General features: G+C 39.3%; 1 protein-coding gene across 1 annotated transcript; it reads right to left on the reverse strand.

The window, feature by feature from the left end:
• Positions 1-1,766: 1,766 nt before the first annotated feature.
• LOC129768794 (glutamine--fructose-6-phosphate aminotransferase [isomerizing] 2-like) lies at positions 1,767-13,580 on the reverse strand. The gene is made up of 2 exons (XM_055770680.1): positions 11,607-13,580; positions 1,767-3,460 (listed from the first exon to the last, which is right to left on the reverse strand). Exons 1-2 carry the CDS (start codon positions 12,547-12,549, stop codon positions 2,370-2,372), a joined length of 2,034 nt encoding a protein of 677 aa, XP_055626655.1. The 5' UTR covers positions 12,550-13,580; the 3' UTR covers positions 1,767-2,369.
• Positions 13,581-16,174: the final 2,594 nt, after the last annotated feature.

Here is a 16,174-nt window from a genome sequence, read left to right on the forward strand (position 1 = left end):
TATACGGATGAGATGAAAACCAATCTCTTTGAATCGAATGGAGGACAGATGGTGTGAAGGAAACCAGAATCGGTGCTCCAAATTCAGCATTAGGTTCCCACAGTAAAACACGGCGGCGACAGTCAGATGATGTATGGTTTGATGGCGGCTTCAGGAATTGGAACCATGAGGTTTATTGATTCGGCGATGGACAAGATGACTTCATTGAACATCCTGAAACGTAACCCTCAGTGTCTCGTGCAGAAATCACAGGATCATGACCCGAAACAAACTAATCTCATCGTGCGGGAGTGTCTACTTTATAATGTCCCAATCAACTCCAAACACCTCCGCAATCACCGGATTTGAACACTATTCAGCATCTATGGTAGGGAACCAAGAAATGTCTGAAGAATAAAAATCTAGGGAACGGAGCAGAACTCGAAGCGACGATTAAGGAGATCTAGGAGAGCATTCCGTTTACAGTGACTTGCAGACTTGCTTGCAGACAGTGCTGGACGCCAAAGGGGGGCCATACCAAATACTAGGAGATTGATTTTTGTTATCTGTTATCATTTCTGAACTGAGTTCATTTTATTTTTCAAGAAAAATTTGAACTGTACACTCAATTTTGCAACCTCTGAATTGAAGATTTTTTGTTTGTATGAAGCATTTTTTGAAGTATGAACATGAAGTGGAAGTGTGTCCATTTTAATTTTTTTTATCACTACATGAGAGCGAAAAGGATCAATTTTACGATGAATATGAGTTGCTTTTAATTATTTACTTTTTAACCCCGAAAAACTCAAAAATAATAAACCAACACGGGGAGTATAATTAATTTTGCGATTGACTGTAGGTCGTTCAAACGTCCAAAGGAATCGACTCAATTTCGAAGGTTAATTAACCTTTCTCTTCGTATTGTTTTGTACGCCCCGCACATAATTCTTTCATAACGGTACACCCTTACACGTCGACCACCGCTCATTAACGCTGAACCGTTTCGATTGTTACTTTCCGAAATCTTATTGTCCCATGTATCATCCCATAAGATCAATCCACCGGGGTCTTTAATTGAAAATGCAGTCACGTACATGCACCTCTTTTTGTGGCGTTTTACTACCCGAAATTCGGAAGGCTACGAGTATTTGTTGTGCATATGCCCACCTGGACATTTTTCCGGCTCAACCAATACTCAAAATCACTTCACAAACAAACAAAAATTACGCTATGGAAGGTAAAATATGTACATGGTTTCATTATAACACGCGCAAGCTTTTTAACGGTGACAACATGACAAAACCGGTTAGTCTGACGGTCTGCGCATACAGCAACAGCAAAAACACCAAAATATACTTTTGGATTTTGGAAAGACCACTGCATCTGCAGTGACTTTGAAATTTATTGATACCGCTCTTTTGCTGTTGAACAGCCGAACTCAACCCAAACTGATCTGTGTCAGCAGCCCAAAATTGCAACCAGTGGAGCGTTGAATTCGATTAACACGTTTCAGATTCGCCTTATTTCGTGGTTAAAGTGGCGCTGCCACACAGATCAAATAACGTGATTAGGTAATAGCATAGCGAAGATAGGTGAACAGCACCAAACCGGTCGCCCGTTCGACGGACACGATCGCCTCGAGTGTGGGGGGTATGGGTTTGATTCGGTTTTTCTTTTTCATATACGCCAAACTTATGAGAATAATAGTTGAATACATAATAAGTGCGCGTGTTGCGCACTGTCTCGACGGGATTTGCGTTTGGATAAAAAAAATGAAAGTGTGTAGATTTGTTGAAAAAAGGAATAAACACTAATACTTTATTTTTCTCGAATTATATCCATTTATATATATAAAAACATGATTCTCAGTGGTACAAAATAGAAATCTGATTAACATTTGCTCGTTTGTTTTTTGTTTTTGCTTGTTTTAAATAAGTAATAAACAAAGCTTACTTCGATTATGAAATACACACACATTTATATCGGCTCTGACGCTGCCGCAGTAACATTTTTGTGTCGTCTACTGTCATCTTTTCTGTTTCGCGATTACAGTCAACATGCTGACGTTGCGCCATGATTTTGATGTCGATGATTGCTCGGACCTCGTAGATTGGGAGATCGAGATATGCGGGGCAATTTTGTTTTTCTCCAAATGATAAGCCGCTGGGCCGCTGAGCGGTAATTGTATTGCACCTGGGGAAGCCTCTACGCATCTGCATTGCCTATGTGCTGATACCGCTTCTCTTCTGTTGTTGTTGTTGATCATATGAAACGAGACTGTGTGATGTGATGTTCTGAGTAAACGATAAATCCTCCTCATGAAATAAAATAAACACATATGCGATCGGAAACTGCGCTTATACGAATATAGGAATTGCAGATGGAAGTTATTACTCCACCGTGACGGATTTTGCAAGATTTCGTGGACAATCGACGTTGCATCCTCGCAGGACGGCTATGTGGTAGGAAAGCAATTGCATCGGAATGACGGTTAGAATGCCCTGAAGACAATCGACGGTTCGTGGAATTTCCAGAGCCTTTGACGCGAGGGACATGGTCTCCTCATCACCCTCCTCACAGACGATGATCGGTCGTCCCTCGCGGGCCGTAACCTGCTGGAGTGCGTTAATACACTTCACGTACACTGGATCTCGCATGATGATCATAACAATAGGCATAGTGTCATCTACGAGAGCCAACGGACCATGCTTTAGCTCACCGGCCATGATACCCTCGCTGTGCATGTATGTCAACTCCTTCACCTTCAGAGCACCCTCCATGCATGTGGCGAAGTTGTAACCACGTCCCATGATCAGAAGCGACTTCTGCTGGTAGAGATCTTGTGCGATTTCCAATACTTTCTGGTCCAACTTGAGCACCTGTTTGATGTGTGTGTCCAGCTGGCGAAGTCCTTCCATAATTTCCTCCCGTCGGTTCTGCAGCGAGAGCCTATCCTCGCTCATAACCAGCGCAAACATGACCAGGGAAATGAACTGCGATGTGTAGGCTTTCGTTGAAGCCACACCAATCTCCGGTCCGGCATTCACGTGCACTCCACAGTGCGACTCGCGGCAAATCGAGCTGCCCACGGTGTTGGTAACTCCGACAATCAGTGCGCCACGCTGCTTGCAGTAGCGCAGAGCCATCAAAGTATCGGCAGTTTCGCCCGATTGCGAAATGAAGAAGCACACATCGTCACGATAGATCGGGGTGTTGCGGTCCAGAAAATCGGAGGCCAGCTCAACCATCACCGGCAGTTCGGTGAGTTCCTCCAGCAGCTGCCGGGTGGCAACGGCACTGTGATACGAAGTTCCGCAAGCGATCAACATCAATCGCCGGCAGCGTTTAATTTCTGGAATGTAGTCTTTGATGCCTCCGAGTGTCACCTTCATGCTTTCGAAGTTGACACGTCCCCGCATGGTATTGATCACGGACTCGGGTTGTTCGAAAATTTCCTTCTGCATGAAGTAGCGATAGTTACCTGAAGAATGAAATCAAAGTAGCTGTTGATTAATGTGGCTATGTCAATTAGTCAATGATGTTAAATTTTCCGTTAGTAATAAACCAGACTTTGTATTGAACACACGTCTTTCCTCAACAGGTTATGGGCCCAATTGCATCTGGCCATTGGAACCTGAATCGGAACTGAAGCGGACAAGTTATGAAGAAATAAAGAGTTCTTTATCAAATTACGTAAAATGTCTAACTCATCGAAAGTAGGTATTATTGTTTGCTGGAGAGGGATACGATGTTTGGAAGTTTCGGACGAAACGCAGTTGTCGGCTCATGGTGTAAATGAAGTAATAACAGCGGATGTATCTGCTGATGAAACGCACAGGAGGACTTTTCAAGCAAAGGATGAAAAGACAAAGGAACTTCTAGTTTCGTATATTTGTGAATAAATGAATAATGTTGTAGAAACGGTCGTTTTGAATGTGGCACAAAAAAATGAATACAGGTGAACTGTTATCGTATTCAGCTGGAGAAAGCGCGTCATTACTGATATCAACGACATTTCTGTGCGTTTTCGGTGTTTGGGTTCCATCATTTTCTAAAGCCAGATTGAGTTTATTGATTCTGAAAACGGTTTCGCTAGTTGTTGTAAGTTTTTTCTTTCTGATAATAAAAATCGAAGTTTTTGTGCGGAAAATAATAGATAAAGACCGCCAAGATAGCGTATCCTTTCGCAACACCGTGGCCAAGTACAACATAAGCGGAAGCTTCAGAAGCTTTTAAGGAAGTACCGATAGCTTGGTACCGTTTGCGATCGGGTAGGACGTGGACGCAAATGCTTGACAACGGATCGGGATAATGCCAAAATCGTCAGAGAAGTGCGAAAAAACCCAAGAGCTATAAGCAGAACTATAAACGAAAGTATATCATTGAACAGTGCTTCCGTGGCCAAGAGGTTAGCGTCCCGCATTATCATGCCGGGGGTTCGGGTTCGATTTCTGTTCTGGCCGGGGGATTTTTCGTCAAAGAAATTTCATCCGACTAGCACTGTGGTCTCGCGTATTCTAGATCTTGCCACTTCAGAATACATTCAAGATGTTTTATCCGGCATAGAAATCTCAACTAAGTACTACTAATTAAAAATGACGCTGGTAATACCTGCGTTGAGAAGGCAAAAGTTCCACTGGGAACTTTGATGCCATCCAAGAAGCAGAAGAAGATCATTCAACATATCAAAACGAACAATACGATTGAGACCGCAACAGCAAGGATTAAGGAGCAAGTTTGCGTCTCCAGAAGCCAATCTTGTTTCTAGAAAAAGGTGCTGTGGTCAGTAAATTAGAGCTTTTCGGAACGTAACAACGACCCAGAGTATGGATTAAGCGAGGAGAGGAGCTGCTTGACATGAACGTTCAGAAGACAGTGAAACACGATGACGGCAACATTATGGTTTGGGGGTGTTTTGGTAGGTTCGGTGTTGGAAACCTGCTTCAGATCGATGGTATAATGAATGCTGACAGGTACATCGATATACTTATGCACAATTTGAAGAGCTCAGCACAGAAGATCGATTTGCCGAAGGATTCTTTTTTGACGTAGAACAACGTCTTTCAGGAAGGGTGCATAATCAGAAAACCAGTCACGTTTTTATGAAATAAAGTTAACGTTAATAACTATTTTCACTGTGAACTAATTCTCACGATTTACATACCAATCGAATCGGAAATTCTCTAAGATTTGTTTGATATGCTATACATTACAATTCGCTAATCTTTAAATAGATTAAATTCATGAAAACTGGAAGAACTGCATTTTTTTCCATACATTTGTTCTGCCGATTTGTGTACTAATCCTACCCGTATTTCAAATGCTTATAACTCGAACATTTCTTAACAGATCGGAAAGATGTTTGCATCAATTGATAAGAAATATTTCTACGCGTCTATCACAATTAATAAAATGTTATTTTTCATGAAATGAACAATTGAATAACTGTAAAATGTCAAGCTTTATCTAAACGCCCCAACTTGGCAGTAAAGCCAAGTTTACGGTTTCCCCAACACAAACTTCAAAATCGATGTACCTGTGGAAATCCGCTTTGCAAATATACATGCAAGTCGGGGATATTTTAATCCCCACCGAGCTGTGTTCCCCTAACACGGACTTCAAAATTAATGTGCCACTGCGCTGTGTTTCCCTAACACGAACTTCAAAATTAATGTGCCTGGGGGAATCCGCTTTGCAATTACATGCAAGTCGGGGGTATTTGTTCGTGTTGAGTACATTTGTACTCGCTTGTCGTTGTGCAGACCGGAACATGTTTCTCTAAAACGTATTTTAAACCTGAGAAGCCTGGGAAAATTGTCATTTCAGATACCAAAGGTGAATGAACTTTCGCGGTTCGAGAACTACGTAAACATGAGATGTGCAATAATTTCAGAGGGAAATGTAAAATACAATGATCGATTGACAATTTTTCCGTTCACATATTTTGGTAGTCCTAGGTATCATATCAAACGTAAAAGGACGTTCAACAAATTTATTTGTAACGAAGAACATAATCTATTACAAAAATTTCTATGCATTCTAAAATATTATTCAAAGTGGTAAACAAGTGAATTGCATAATATAATTGCGTAGTTCTACGTCGAAATATACGGTCTAGTCCTAGATACAACCCCTTACAGATTTTTTCAGCAAGACAACGATCCAAAGCTTCCGTTAATTTCGTGTGAAATTGATGGATTGGTCGCCACAATTACCCGCTCAGAACCCGATCGAAAATCTGTTGACCAGAAAATGGATAGCCAACAAAACTCTGCTGTTTGAGAAACTTTCAACGACGTGGGAACAAATTGATCAACATTACCTGCAAAAATTTGTTGAAAGCATGCCCCGACGTTTGCAGGCAGTTACACGAAATACTAGTGACTGTTTTTTTTTGACGAAGGACGTCTTTCATTTCTATACGAAAACGAAAGCGTTACGCCGAAGCAACCCGATTTTGAGCGTTAATACCTCCTAAACAACTGAACAAAATGGTACGATAAACACTTCATTCGAAAGATAAAATGTCTACGCGTTATATGTTTGTTACTTTTTGATCCAAAAGCTTGTTTCAATAGCCCTAAAATTGTTTTCAAAAGAAGCTATTGAAATCACACCAATCGATATATCCGCGAGTGCCGCTCGGAAATCCACTCAGTTATGATTGCGCAACGATTGAGGTACGATAGCTGGAATGAATGGATTTTTTCTTAACACAGACTTCAAAACCATGGAAACTAGGGAAATCGGCATTGCAAAATAGATGCAAGCAGAGGGTACTTTTGTACTCGCTTGCATTTTTGCAAATCGGAATGTGTTTTCCCAATACAGATTCCGAAATCAAGAAGTTGGGAAAATCGGCATTGCAGATACATGCTAGTCAGCAGTACTTTTATACCCCCATGCATTTTTACACATTCGTTTCACGTGTCTAAAAAAGCGGGTACAAATACAATGCTTTGGCTCGGTTATTCAACTGCAACTGCATTGGATGATATCCCTTCATGTCGTCACCTTACTGAACTTCTACGCATACCGTTTGATGATTAGGCAAAATGATGATAACTATTTGCTGCGATAACTACTACCATAATACATGAATTGACCTAAATTGTGATTTGTTTGCAATCGAATTCGTAAATTGTTTCATTCATTCCCTAGTTCAATCAATAATTTAATCAATACGCACAAAAGATAGCTCTACGCGATATCGTACCCAATGAGGAACATCCGAGGTGCGATTATTGCTAATCGAAGAAACACAAATGATTACTAAGCCAACGACAGTCCTACGTCATTCTTGCGGTTATATTATAGGTATAACCCATCCATTATTTTATGCATAGTTTTATGACATGTATTCTTTTTGTTTGCCAGACCAAACCGAGCAATTAAAATTTATTTCACTGTTTTGAAGAACAAACCAAACTTTAACGAAACTTTTTTCTTCTTACTTGGTAGAATGACATGCAATTATTTTTTAGGAGTAATTAGTAGTCTGTACGTTTAGATCGAAGACGAATAAATAAATAAATAAATAATCCTGGAAAGATAAAATCTCGATAATTGCTTTGAATTCGTCTCCCTTTTGATTACATTTTTAGAACTGACGGTGTGTATTCTTCTTTATTGTCAGTACTGTAAGGTGCAAATGGAAGCGAAAGCGAAATCTGGAAAAATCAAGGACAAGAACAAGTTCAAAAGAAAATGTTTTATGTATGGTGAACAAGGCCATAAGAAGGTTGTATGTCCAAGGCTGAAAAGGCGACTTGATCGAGCTCAAATAGCAACAGTTCTAGTGGATCTAGAGGTGGTGTTGATGATTTCATCTCAGGAACAAGCTTTCAAATCGGAATCAGCTGTTGAGTGAGTTGAGTTGAGGTGATAATCTCCCATTGTCCTTGTGAAATGTTCTGTATGTGAAGAATCTCAGTTCCAATTTGTTGTCGTTATGGCGATTATTGAAAGCGTAAGTCAAGAATTATTATAAGAATTATTTTGACGTTTGTTTCGTGTCAAGGCAATGTTGCCACTCTTGCATATGTCGGATTGATTTGAATCTCGGACGGATTTTAGAATGCAGAAGTCGGTCTCGTTCGGATTGCGAAATTTCTAAACTCGGTCGGGTTCCAGAATATGAAATTTGTTCTTCCGCAAGATGCTGTGTGTAACGTCAGAGTTGGCCACAGTTACGAAAGATTCTGAGTTACAATCATGGCATAAATTATTCAGCCATTTGAGCTACAAGAATTTAGTAAGTATGAAGCAAAATGGCGCAGTAAATGGAATTGAAGATTAAAAATGGAGGTGAATTAGGTGAGTCTTGTGCAGAGGTCAAGATGATCCGTTTGTCATTCATTAAGAGTCGACCGAAAACAACAAGACCGTTGAAACGTATTCATACGGATGTTTGCGGCCAGATAACTTCAACAAAAGAAGACGGGTACAAATACTTCGTGTCATTCATTGATGATTTTACATCCTTTACTATGGTATATTTAATGAAACACAAAAACCGAGTTTTCGATTATTTCAAGTTTACGAGGCCATGACGACGGCGAAATTCGAGAAAAAGATCGAAAACCTAAGATGCGATCTTGAAAGAGAATGTTTTTCGAACGAGCTTCATGCGTACTCTTATAGGTTGACTCAACTTGGATCCGTTGATATGAAACAAAGGATCCAAGTTGAGTCAACTGTTAACATAATGGAGTAGCAGAAAAGTTCGATCGTACCATAGTGGAGAAAATGGGGACCATGTTAGCTGAATCCGGTGCACCGAAGTTTCAGTGGGGTGAAGCAGTATTGAATGCAGTTTATTCACCCCAAATAGTGCCTGAACCTGAGTGTGTTGTTGTAGATAGCAATCCTTTGCCAGACGAAGAGCTAGAAGATGACGGAATGGCTGATAATTCTGAAGAAGAAAACGTATTAGAGCTCCCACCCCAATCGAAAAATGGGAACGACTGTGAGGAGTGTATTCCGAGGTTTAGTGGTCGGGAGCGCGAGATCCCAAGTTGGATTTGCTGATATTCTTTTCTATAGCTTTCCCTGCTGCTGTTGATTTCCAACAGATTCCAACGTGATACGACGAGGTGGATGGTCACCCTCACGATGTGGAATGGAGGCAAGCGATAGTTGACGAGTTCCTTGATACAAAAATCAAACCTGAACAGCGGTGAAGTACCATGCTGCGGTTAAGCCTGAGCCGAGTAAATGGCCCAACCAACATTAAATCGTATAATTTTTGCACATGCTAAATCACATATGAATTCGTATCCAATCACAATCGTATGAAATATCAACAAAACTATGCCCCATGTATATCCAAAATGGTATAAAATGTCAACACCCGGTTTTATATATCATTGATGGCTTGAGTCATATATTTATATAATGTGTATCGTAATATCGCTATAGGCAATATAATATACGTATATCTTATACATTTTATGCCATTGTCGTGTCGAGTCGCATAACGGTGTAACAAACATCGTGATATTGTTACATATCGCTTGCATACGTTTATAATATAGCATATGCGTATATCGCCTCCACTTTTGCATGTATATGCCAGTTTTATGTACATATAGTTCACGAATGTGTTTTAGATGAATGTAGAATCGCCACCAATTGTGGTATTTACTACGATTTAATTTTTGCTGGGGGTGTTCACATTAAAAACTGAAGCTGATAGAAATCCTACGCGATATAAGGTCCGACTGGTTGCTAAAGGATACATGCAGAGAAAACACTTTCAACTTTCAACCATATATACTATGGGCGAATGAACTGCAAAGTTTAAGGCCTCTTAAAAACAAAGAATCAATCAATCAACCATATATACGATACTGTTACGGTGTTACGACACGATGAATCGAAATCTGGAGATCTATCAAATGGATGTAAAAACGGCGTTCCACAATGATATTCTCGAGTAGTATTCATGTGTGTTCCAGAGGGCGTAAGGTGTAAATCTAACGAAGTTTAACTATTAAGAAAATCCCTAAAATGTATCGAGCAATCTCTGCGTTATTGGAATTAGACTATTTTTTGAAAAGAGCCAAAGATTTTTTTTTTTTTTTTACAAAAATTTATAACTCAAAAACACAATCACAATTCTGGTCAAAGGAATAAATGTAGGAAATTGTTTAAATTCATTAAAAATATCAAACAAAAATTTCAAAAAAAATGCACTTAAAAGTAATTTCAAAAATTGAAATTAATTTTTGTCTTTTTAATTTTCAAAAAAATGTTTGAATAGCTCTTAAAATTTTCAAAAATTTCCAATACTGGGCACTTCTACAGGAAAAAAAGTTGTTTTACCAACAACTGTTTCATGTTTTCTTTGAAAAAAATCTCAATAACTAATCTAATCTCAATTTTGTTTGAAGTCAAAATAGCGATATAGTGTGTTCGACAAAGTTTCAGATCTTATCAAAATATGAACTTTTGTCGAAGGCATCAACTTTCTATCTTTTATAGTTTATGACATTTTTGCGTGGAGATTCCTAAAAAATATAATGTTTTACTCGTAACATTTTTGTGTGTTTATTCACGCGTTTGGAATGTACTTGACGTGTTTCAAAGTAGAAAAAATTTCGCATATATTTTTTTTTTAATTAAGAAAACTACGTTTTCGAGAAAAATGAATTTCCATTTTGAAAAAAATATATATTTTCAGTGTGAGTTTCATATTTTTTAATGAAACAAATTTATAAGATTTTTCGTTGAAAATTTGTTTTCGTTTCGTTGTAAGTTTGAAAAAAATTTAAAAAAAATCTCAGCTAAAAACTATAGATCCTACAAAATTTTAGTTAAAGAATGAAATGTAAGAAATTATTGAAGTTTTATTTAAACAACTAAACAAATTTAACAAAACATGTTTTGTTATTGAAAAAACATTTTTAAAATTGAAATTGTTTGTTTTCTAAATTTTTTTTTTAAATTCCGAACAAATATTATATGATAGTCCATACAATTACCAACAAGCTACCCATACATCGGAAGAATGGTATTGCAACAAGCAAAGAGCTATTCTAACAACAACTTTTCATGTTTTCTTTGAAAAAATACTATCAATGTTTACCTTATAACATTTTAATGTATAAATGATCGCGATTATGTAATCTTTTGTTCTATTTAGAAATACGACAACAAAATGTCAAACGCGAGAACTCAAACACAAAAATGTTACGAGTAAAACATATTTTTTCAGGAGTCTGCATACAAAAATGTCATATATTCCAGAAACTTCAGACCGAAACTTGGTGTCTTCGACAAAAGTACATATTTGAATAAGATCTAAAACTTTGTCGAATACACTATATCGCCATTTTGACTTTAAACAAAAATAGGATTAGTTGTATTTTTTTTCAAATTAAACAACTTTTTCCCTTTTTCCCTGTAAAAGTGCCCATCTTCCGATGCATGAATGACTTGTTGGAAACTGTAAAGGCTATTGACATTGACAAGGTATGACATTTTTTTACGAAAATTCAAACAATTTCCTACATTTCATCCTTTGACCAAACCAGTGGGGTTGACATAAAATCAGTCTTATGTAAAATTTTCCGTTAGTAATAAAGCAGATTTTGTATCGAACAAAGGTCTTCCTTCAACATTACCCTTCATGATCTGCTGAATTTCCATTTTCAGGGTGGTAATTTCACGCGCGTGTGGGTCATCCAAGCTCTTCTTCAGACGATGAATACCAAGGGCACCATTCTTGACGGCTGCAACATCATCATCCTCGAGATAGATCACACGGTTGGTATGCTCGATAACAGCCGAAGCATCCGAAGCGAAGAAATATTCGACTTCCTCTCCCGGATTCATAAAGTCGGACGTATTATCAGGAGTCGGCTCGAACTGAATGTTACCGGAGGATCCATGGCGGTGTCCCTTGCCGTAAAGAATTGGAACGTGATTCGTAGCCAGGCTGGTCTTGGCTTTGATACCGACAAGCAGCGGAGATCCTCGCCGAGTTACGACGCATTCACCGGGAAAATGTTTTGACTTGAAGGCAAGCGCGAATGCTCCCTCAACCTGTTGAACAACTTGCTCCACCAGCTCCCTGAAGGAGTAGTTTGGATGCTGAACGTACAAGTGATGCACCAGCTTGGCAATGGTTTCCGTGTCAGTATCCGATTCGAAAACATATCCGCGCAGCTCCAGAAACTTCTTGATGTCCTTATAGTTGGTCACGATTCCATTGTGCACCACAACGAACGAGTTCGTCTCGTCCGATCGCTGGGGATGTGAGTTGACCGCGCTCGGGGCACCGTGAGTGGCCCATCTTGTGTGCGCAATGCCGACATGTGTATCGACGTTACCATTGTAGCTGCCATCTTCCGTCGCTTCAACGATGGATTCCTCGAGCATCTTCACTTTTCCGGTGCGCTTGAATGTCACAATGCCGCTCTGATCATCGTGAGGATTGTCCACCGCTACACCGGCCGAGTCATAGCCACGGTATTCCAGCCGCTTCAACCCGGTCAGCAGTAGATCCAAAACCTCGCGCCGTGTTTTCGGCGTCAGGAAGTTCAAGTACGCGAAAATTCCACACATTTTATCGGTTTATTACACCAAACGAATCGTTCCGTATCTCTAGTTCTTCAGTCCACTATGCGGGAAACCACACAACACACTGCGGGAGCTCGATTTGTTTGCTGCTGTCCAACCACTAACACACTCACTGAGTCCAAGTGCTCCGGAAAGATTTGTAACAGTTCGAAGAATTACGCTTCTGTAGATAACACCCCCGTGATTTCACTACCGATAACCGTACCTCACACGAACGCGGAACGCAGACGACTGACGACTGTTTGCCACGGATCGTCAGTTTATTACTTTGAATATATTGTGTGGATCGCCACTCCAGCACCTTCTTTTGCACCTGAGATTCGCCCCGGGTACCAGTTTACCCCACACAACACGTTCGCGTTCGTTCTTCGTGTGGTTGTCCACACCTCTCACCACAAATTCTGCTTTCAATTGTTTCGCTTGCTTTGCAAACTTGCTCTCACGCCGACGCGCGGACACTCCTTACGTGGAAGTCGTCAGATATAGAGCCCAGAGGAGCCTGCTGCTTAACACACACAGTATTTTTGGAATTGATTCACGATCTTGAACCAAATAAAAATTAGAGTTTCGATTCACGCGCCCTCTCTGATCGCCGTTCCGTTCCCTTGGGTTATTAACTCAGTACTGAGAAAACTTTCACTGCCGAACGATGGCTTTATATACGCGCGACCGGAGCACCCTCGATCCGTTGTTCCTCGTTGTCCTGTTGTGCGCTGCTACGGCTCTCTATTGGTTCTTGTTCCTCTGCGAACACAGAAAGCACTTAAGACAACTGAAAAACAGGTTTTGCTTCTAGCTTTGCGCAAGCAGCACAGGAATGCCAGAGTTCTGCGAGCGCCAAGTCACGAAGAATGGTTTTCTGTTTTCTGTTGACGTGTATCAAAACCACACAACAGTTTTTTTCCTATCTTCGTTTGCTGGCGTCTTGTAGGAAAAAAAACACATATACACAATCTCTTCCCCATCAATCGTTTCCTTAAAATCAAATCGGATATGTGACTGTGTATGTTGTGCAAAAAACCCTCGAAAACATAACAACACTTTGCACGTAGAAGTTGTCACTGTCAGCTGATTGTCAGGGCGGCACCCAAAGTACGTGGAATAAGAAGGTAGTCTACTCCCTGCTTTGTTCAAGTGTGGTAGGCAAAGGAAAAAAGCAAGAAATTGTAATAAACCATCGATCGAATCCATATAAATTTAAACATTTTTTAATTTTTCAAATTATAATACAAGAACTGTCTCCAAAAATGTTTCGAAATGATGAAATAGCAGTTTACTTAATTATTTTAAAATTTAAAACTGTAAAATTATCGCACCTGTACTATAAAAATAATGCAATCCGATAAACAAATGTGTTGAGAGGTTATATCGAAGCAGTGTCGTTCCCGTTCCGGGAACGACACTGCTTCCAGGTTTAGGTTGCGTAGTTCTACGTAGTTCATGGAGCGAATGCATGGGATAACTGAAAACGTCTCCGATTAGTTTATCTCATTCGAAATTATTCTGTTCCGGCATCGCGGGACGTGGTATTTAAACATTTCGCTGAAGTAAACAAAACCTGTTCAGTATGAAATCGATAAAAACCACATAAAAACTTACTTGCACTGAAAAAGCGGTATATTATCGTGTTTACCGTCGGCACGACTTGCGATTTTGTCTCTTTTCAGGATTTTTGGAATTTTTAAAATCGAGAAATATTGAAAAAATTTCAGTACTTCGAACTAATTGAGGATTTGTTATTACTAACTTCGTTGTGTGTGTAGCACATGCACTCTCCGTGTGTATACACAGGAGATATCCCTTACCTTCTATTCTACGTACTTTGGGCGGCACCTCCCATAAGTGGGTGGTGGTGACCAAGACGTTTACATTAAAAGGTGGGTCAATTTAATGGAACTGCTTTGCGGCTATCTTGAGCATTGGTGTGGCCAACGGCTGCCCTCCAACGTTTTCATGCGGCCCGCAGCCTGATTTGAAAAAAAAATCAAATGAGCAAAATTAAGAATATAGTTGAAAATTCTTCCATACAATTGAATAATGATAATTTTGTGAGTAATTCTTGTTAATCGTGTGTATTCAAGCTGATCATTTTCTGTTTTCTTTTCCGTTTTTCCCGTGCTAATTTAACCTTCTGACAATTTTGACGCAGAAGTACGTCTTTCAGGAAGGGTACCAAACCAGAAAACAGGTCACGTTTTTATGAAATAAAGTTAACGTTAATAACTATTTTCATTGTGAACGAATTCTCATGATTCGCATACAAATCGAATCGGAAATTCTCTAAGATTTGTTTGATTTGCTATACATTACAGTTCGCTAATCTCTAAATGGTTTAAACTGGAACTTCCTTTTTCCCATACATTTGTTCTGCGAATTTGTGTGCTAACCCCACCCATATTTCGAATGCTTTAAACTCAAACATTTCTTAACAGATCGGAAAGATGTTTGCATCAATTGATAGGAAATATTTTTACGCGTCTATTACAATTATTAAAATGTAATTTTTGATGAGATGAACAATCGAATAACTGTAAAATGTCAATATCTGCCAAGTTTAGGTTGGCCCGATTTACGGTTTCCCCAACATAGATTTCAAAATCGATGTACCTGTGGAAATCCGTTTTGCTAATATAAATGCAAGTCGGGAGATTTTTGTTCCCATCGAGTTGTGTTTCCCTAACACGGACTTCAAAATTAATGTGCCTGGGAGAATTCGCTTTGCAAATACATGCAAGTTGGAGCTATTTTTTGGTGTAGAGTACTTTTGTTCCCGCTTGTCGTTGTGCAGACCGGAATATGTTTCCCTAAAACGTACTTTTAAACTGAGAAGCCTGGGAAAATCGTCATTTCAGATATTAGAGGTGAATGGTCTTTCGTGGTTTGGGAACTACGTAAACATGAGATGTGCAATAATTTCAGAGGGGAATGTAAAATACAATGATCGTTTGACAATTTTTCCGTTGACATATTTTGACATTTTTGTAACGAAGAACATAATCTATTACAAAAATTTCGATGCATTCTAAAATAATATTCGAAATGGTAAACAAGTGGATTGCATAATATAATTGCGTAGTTCTACGTCGAAAATATGCGGTCGTGTCCTAGATACAACCCCTTACAATTTTTTCTCGTTAGTACTCAAAGGACTTTTTCACGTTTTTGGTTCTGTTCTGTTCACACTCGCATAAATTCGTGCAAGTAACGGCAGTAAATCCGGGTTTATACGATGTCAGTTTCTTGGTTGCGAGTAAACGTCAAACGATCCGAAGAATTACGAACGTACCCATACCATGAAATTTTACATTTGATTTGTATGTATGGGGTAAACGGGCGAGTAGCCAAAAAACTTTGAAGTACCTCGGTTGTGAATAGCCTCATACATGCTATTCAAATGTCAAATTTCGTGTACGCAATGTGATTTAGAGCTGTGTGACAAATTTGAAAACCATGATGTCTTGGATTTCCACTCCTTTGTTTGAATCCACAAATATTTGTGAGCAATTGTTTCAGTTATGAAAGAAGTGAAATAAAAGTCAAGGAACAAAATCACTGACAGTTTGTAAAATTGTAAAACACGCTTCGCATCGGTCACTGGCTCAAGAAAAGT

The sequence above is a fragment of the Toxorhynchites rutilus genome, chromosome 2, assembly GCF_029784135.1.
Source record: "Toxorhynchites rutilus septentrionalis strain SRP chromosome 2, ASM2978413v1, whole genome shotgun sequence".
Lineage (NCBI taxonomy): Eukaryota > Metazoa > Arthropoda > Insecta > Diptera > Culicidae > Toxorhynchites > Toxorhynchites rutilus.

Bases quoted from the DNA above. Each gene is read 5' to 3' on its own strand.
- LOC129768794 (XM_055770680.1), bottom strand. From the start codon at position 12,549: ATGTGTGGAATTTTCGCGTACTTGAACTTCCTGACGCCGAAAACACGG. The intron at 3,461-11,606 runs GTAATGTTGAAG...TTCATTCTTCAG, and splicing joins AATTCAGCAGATCATGAAGG to GTAACTATCGCTACTTCATG.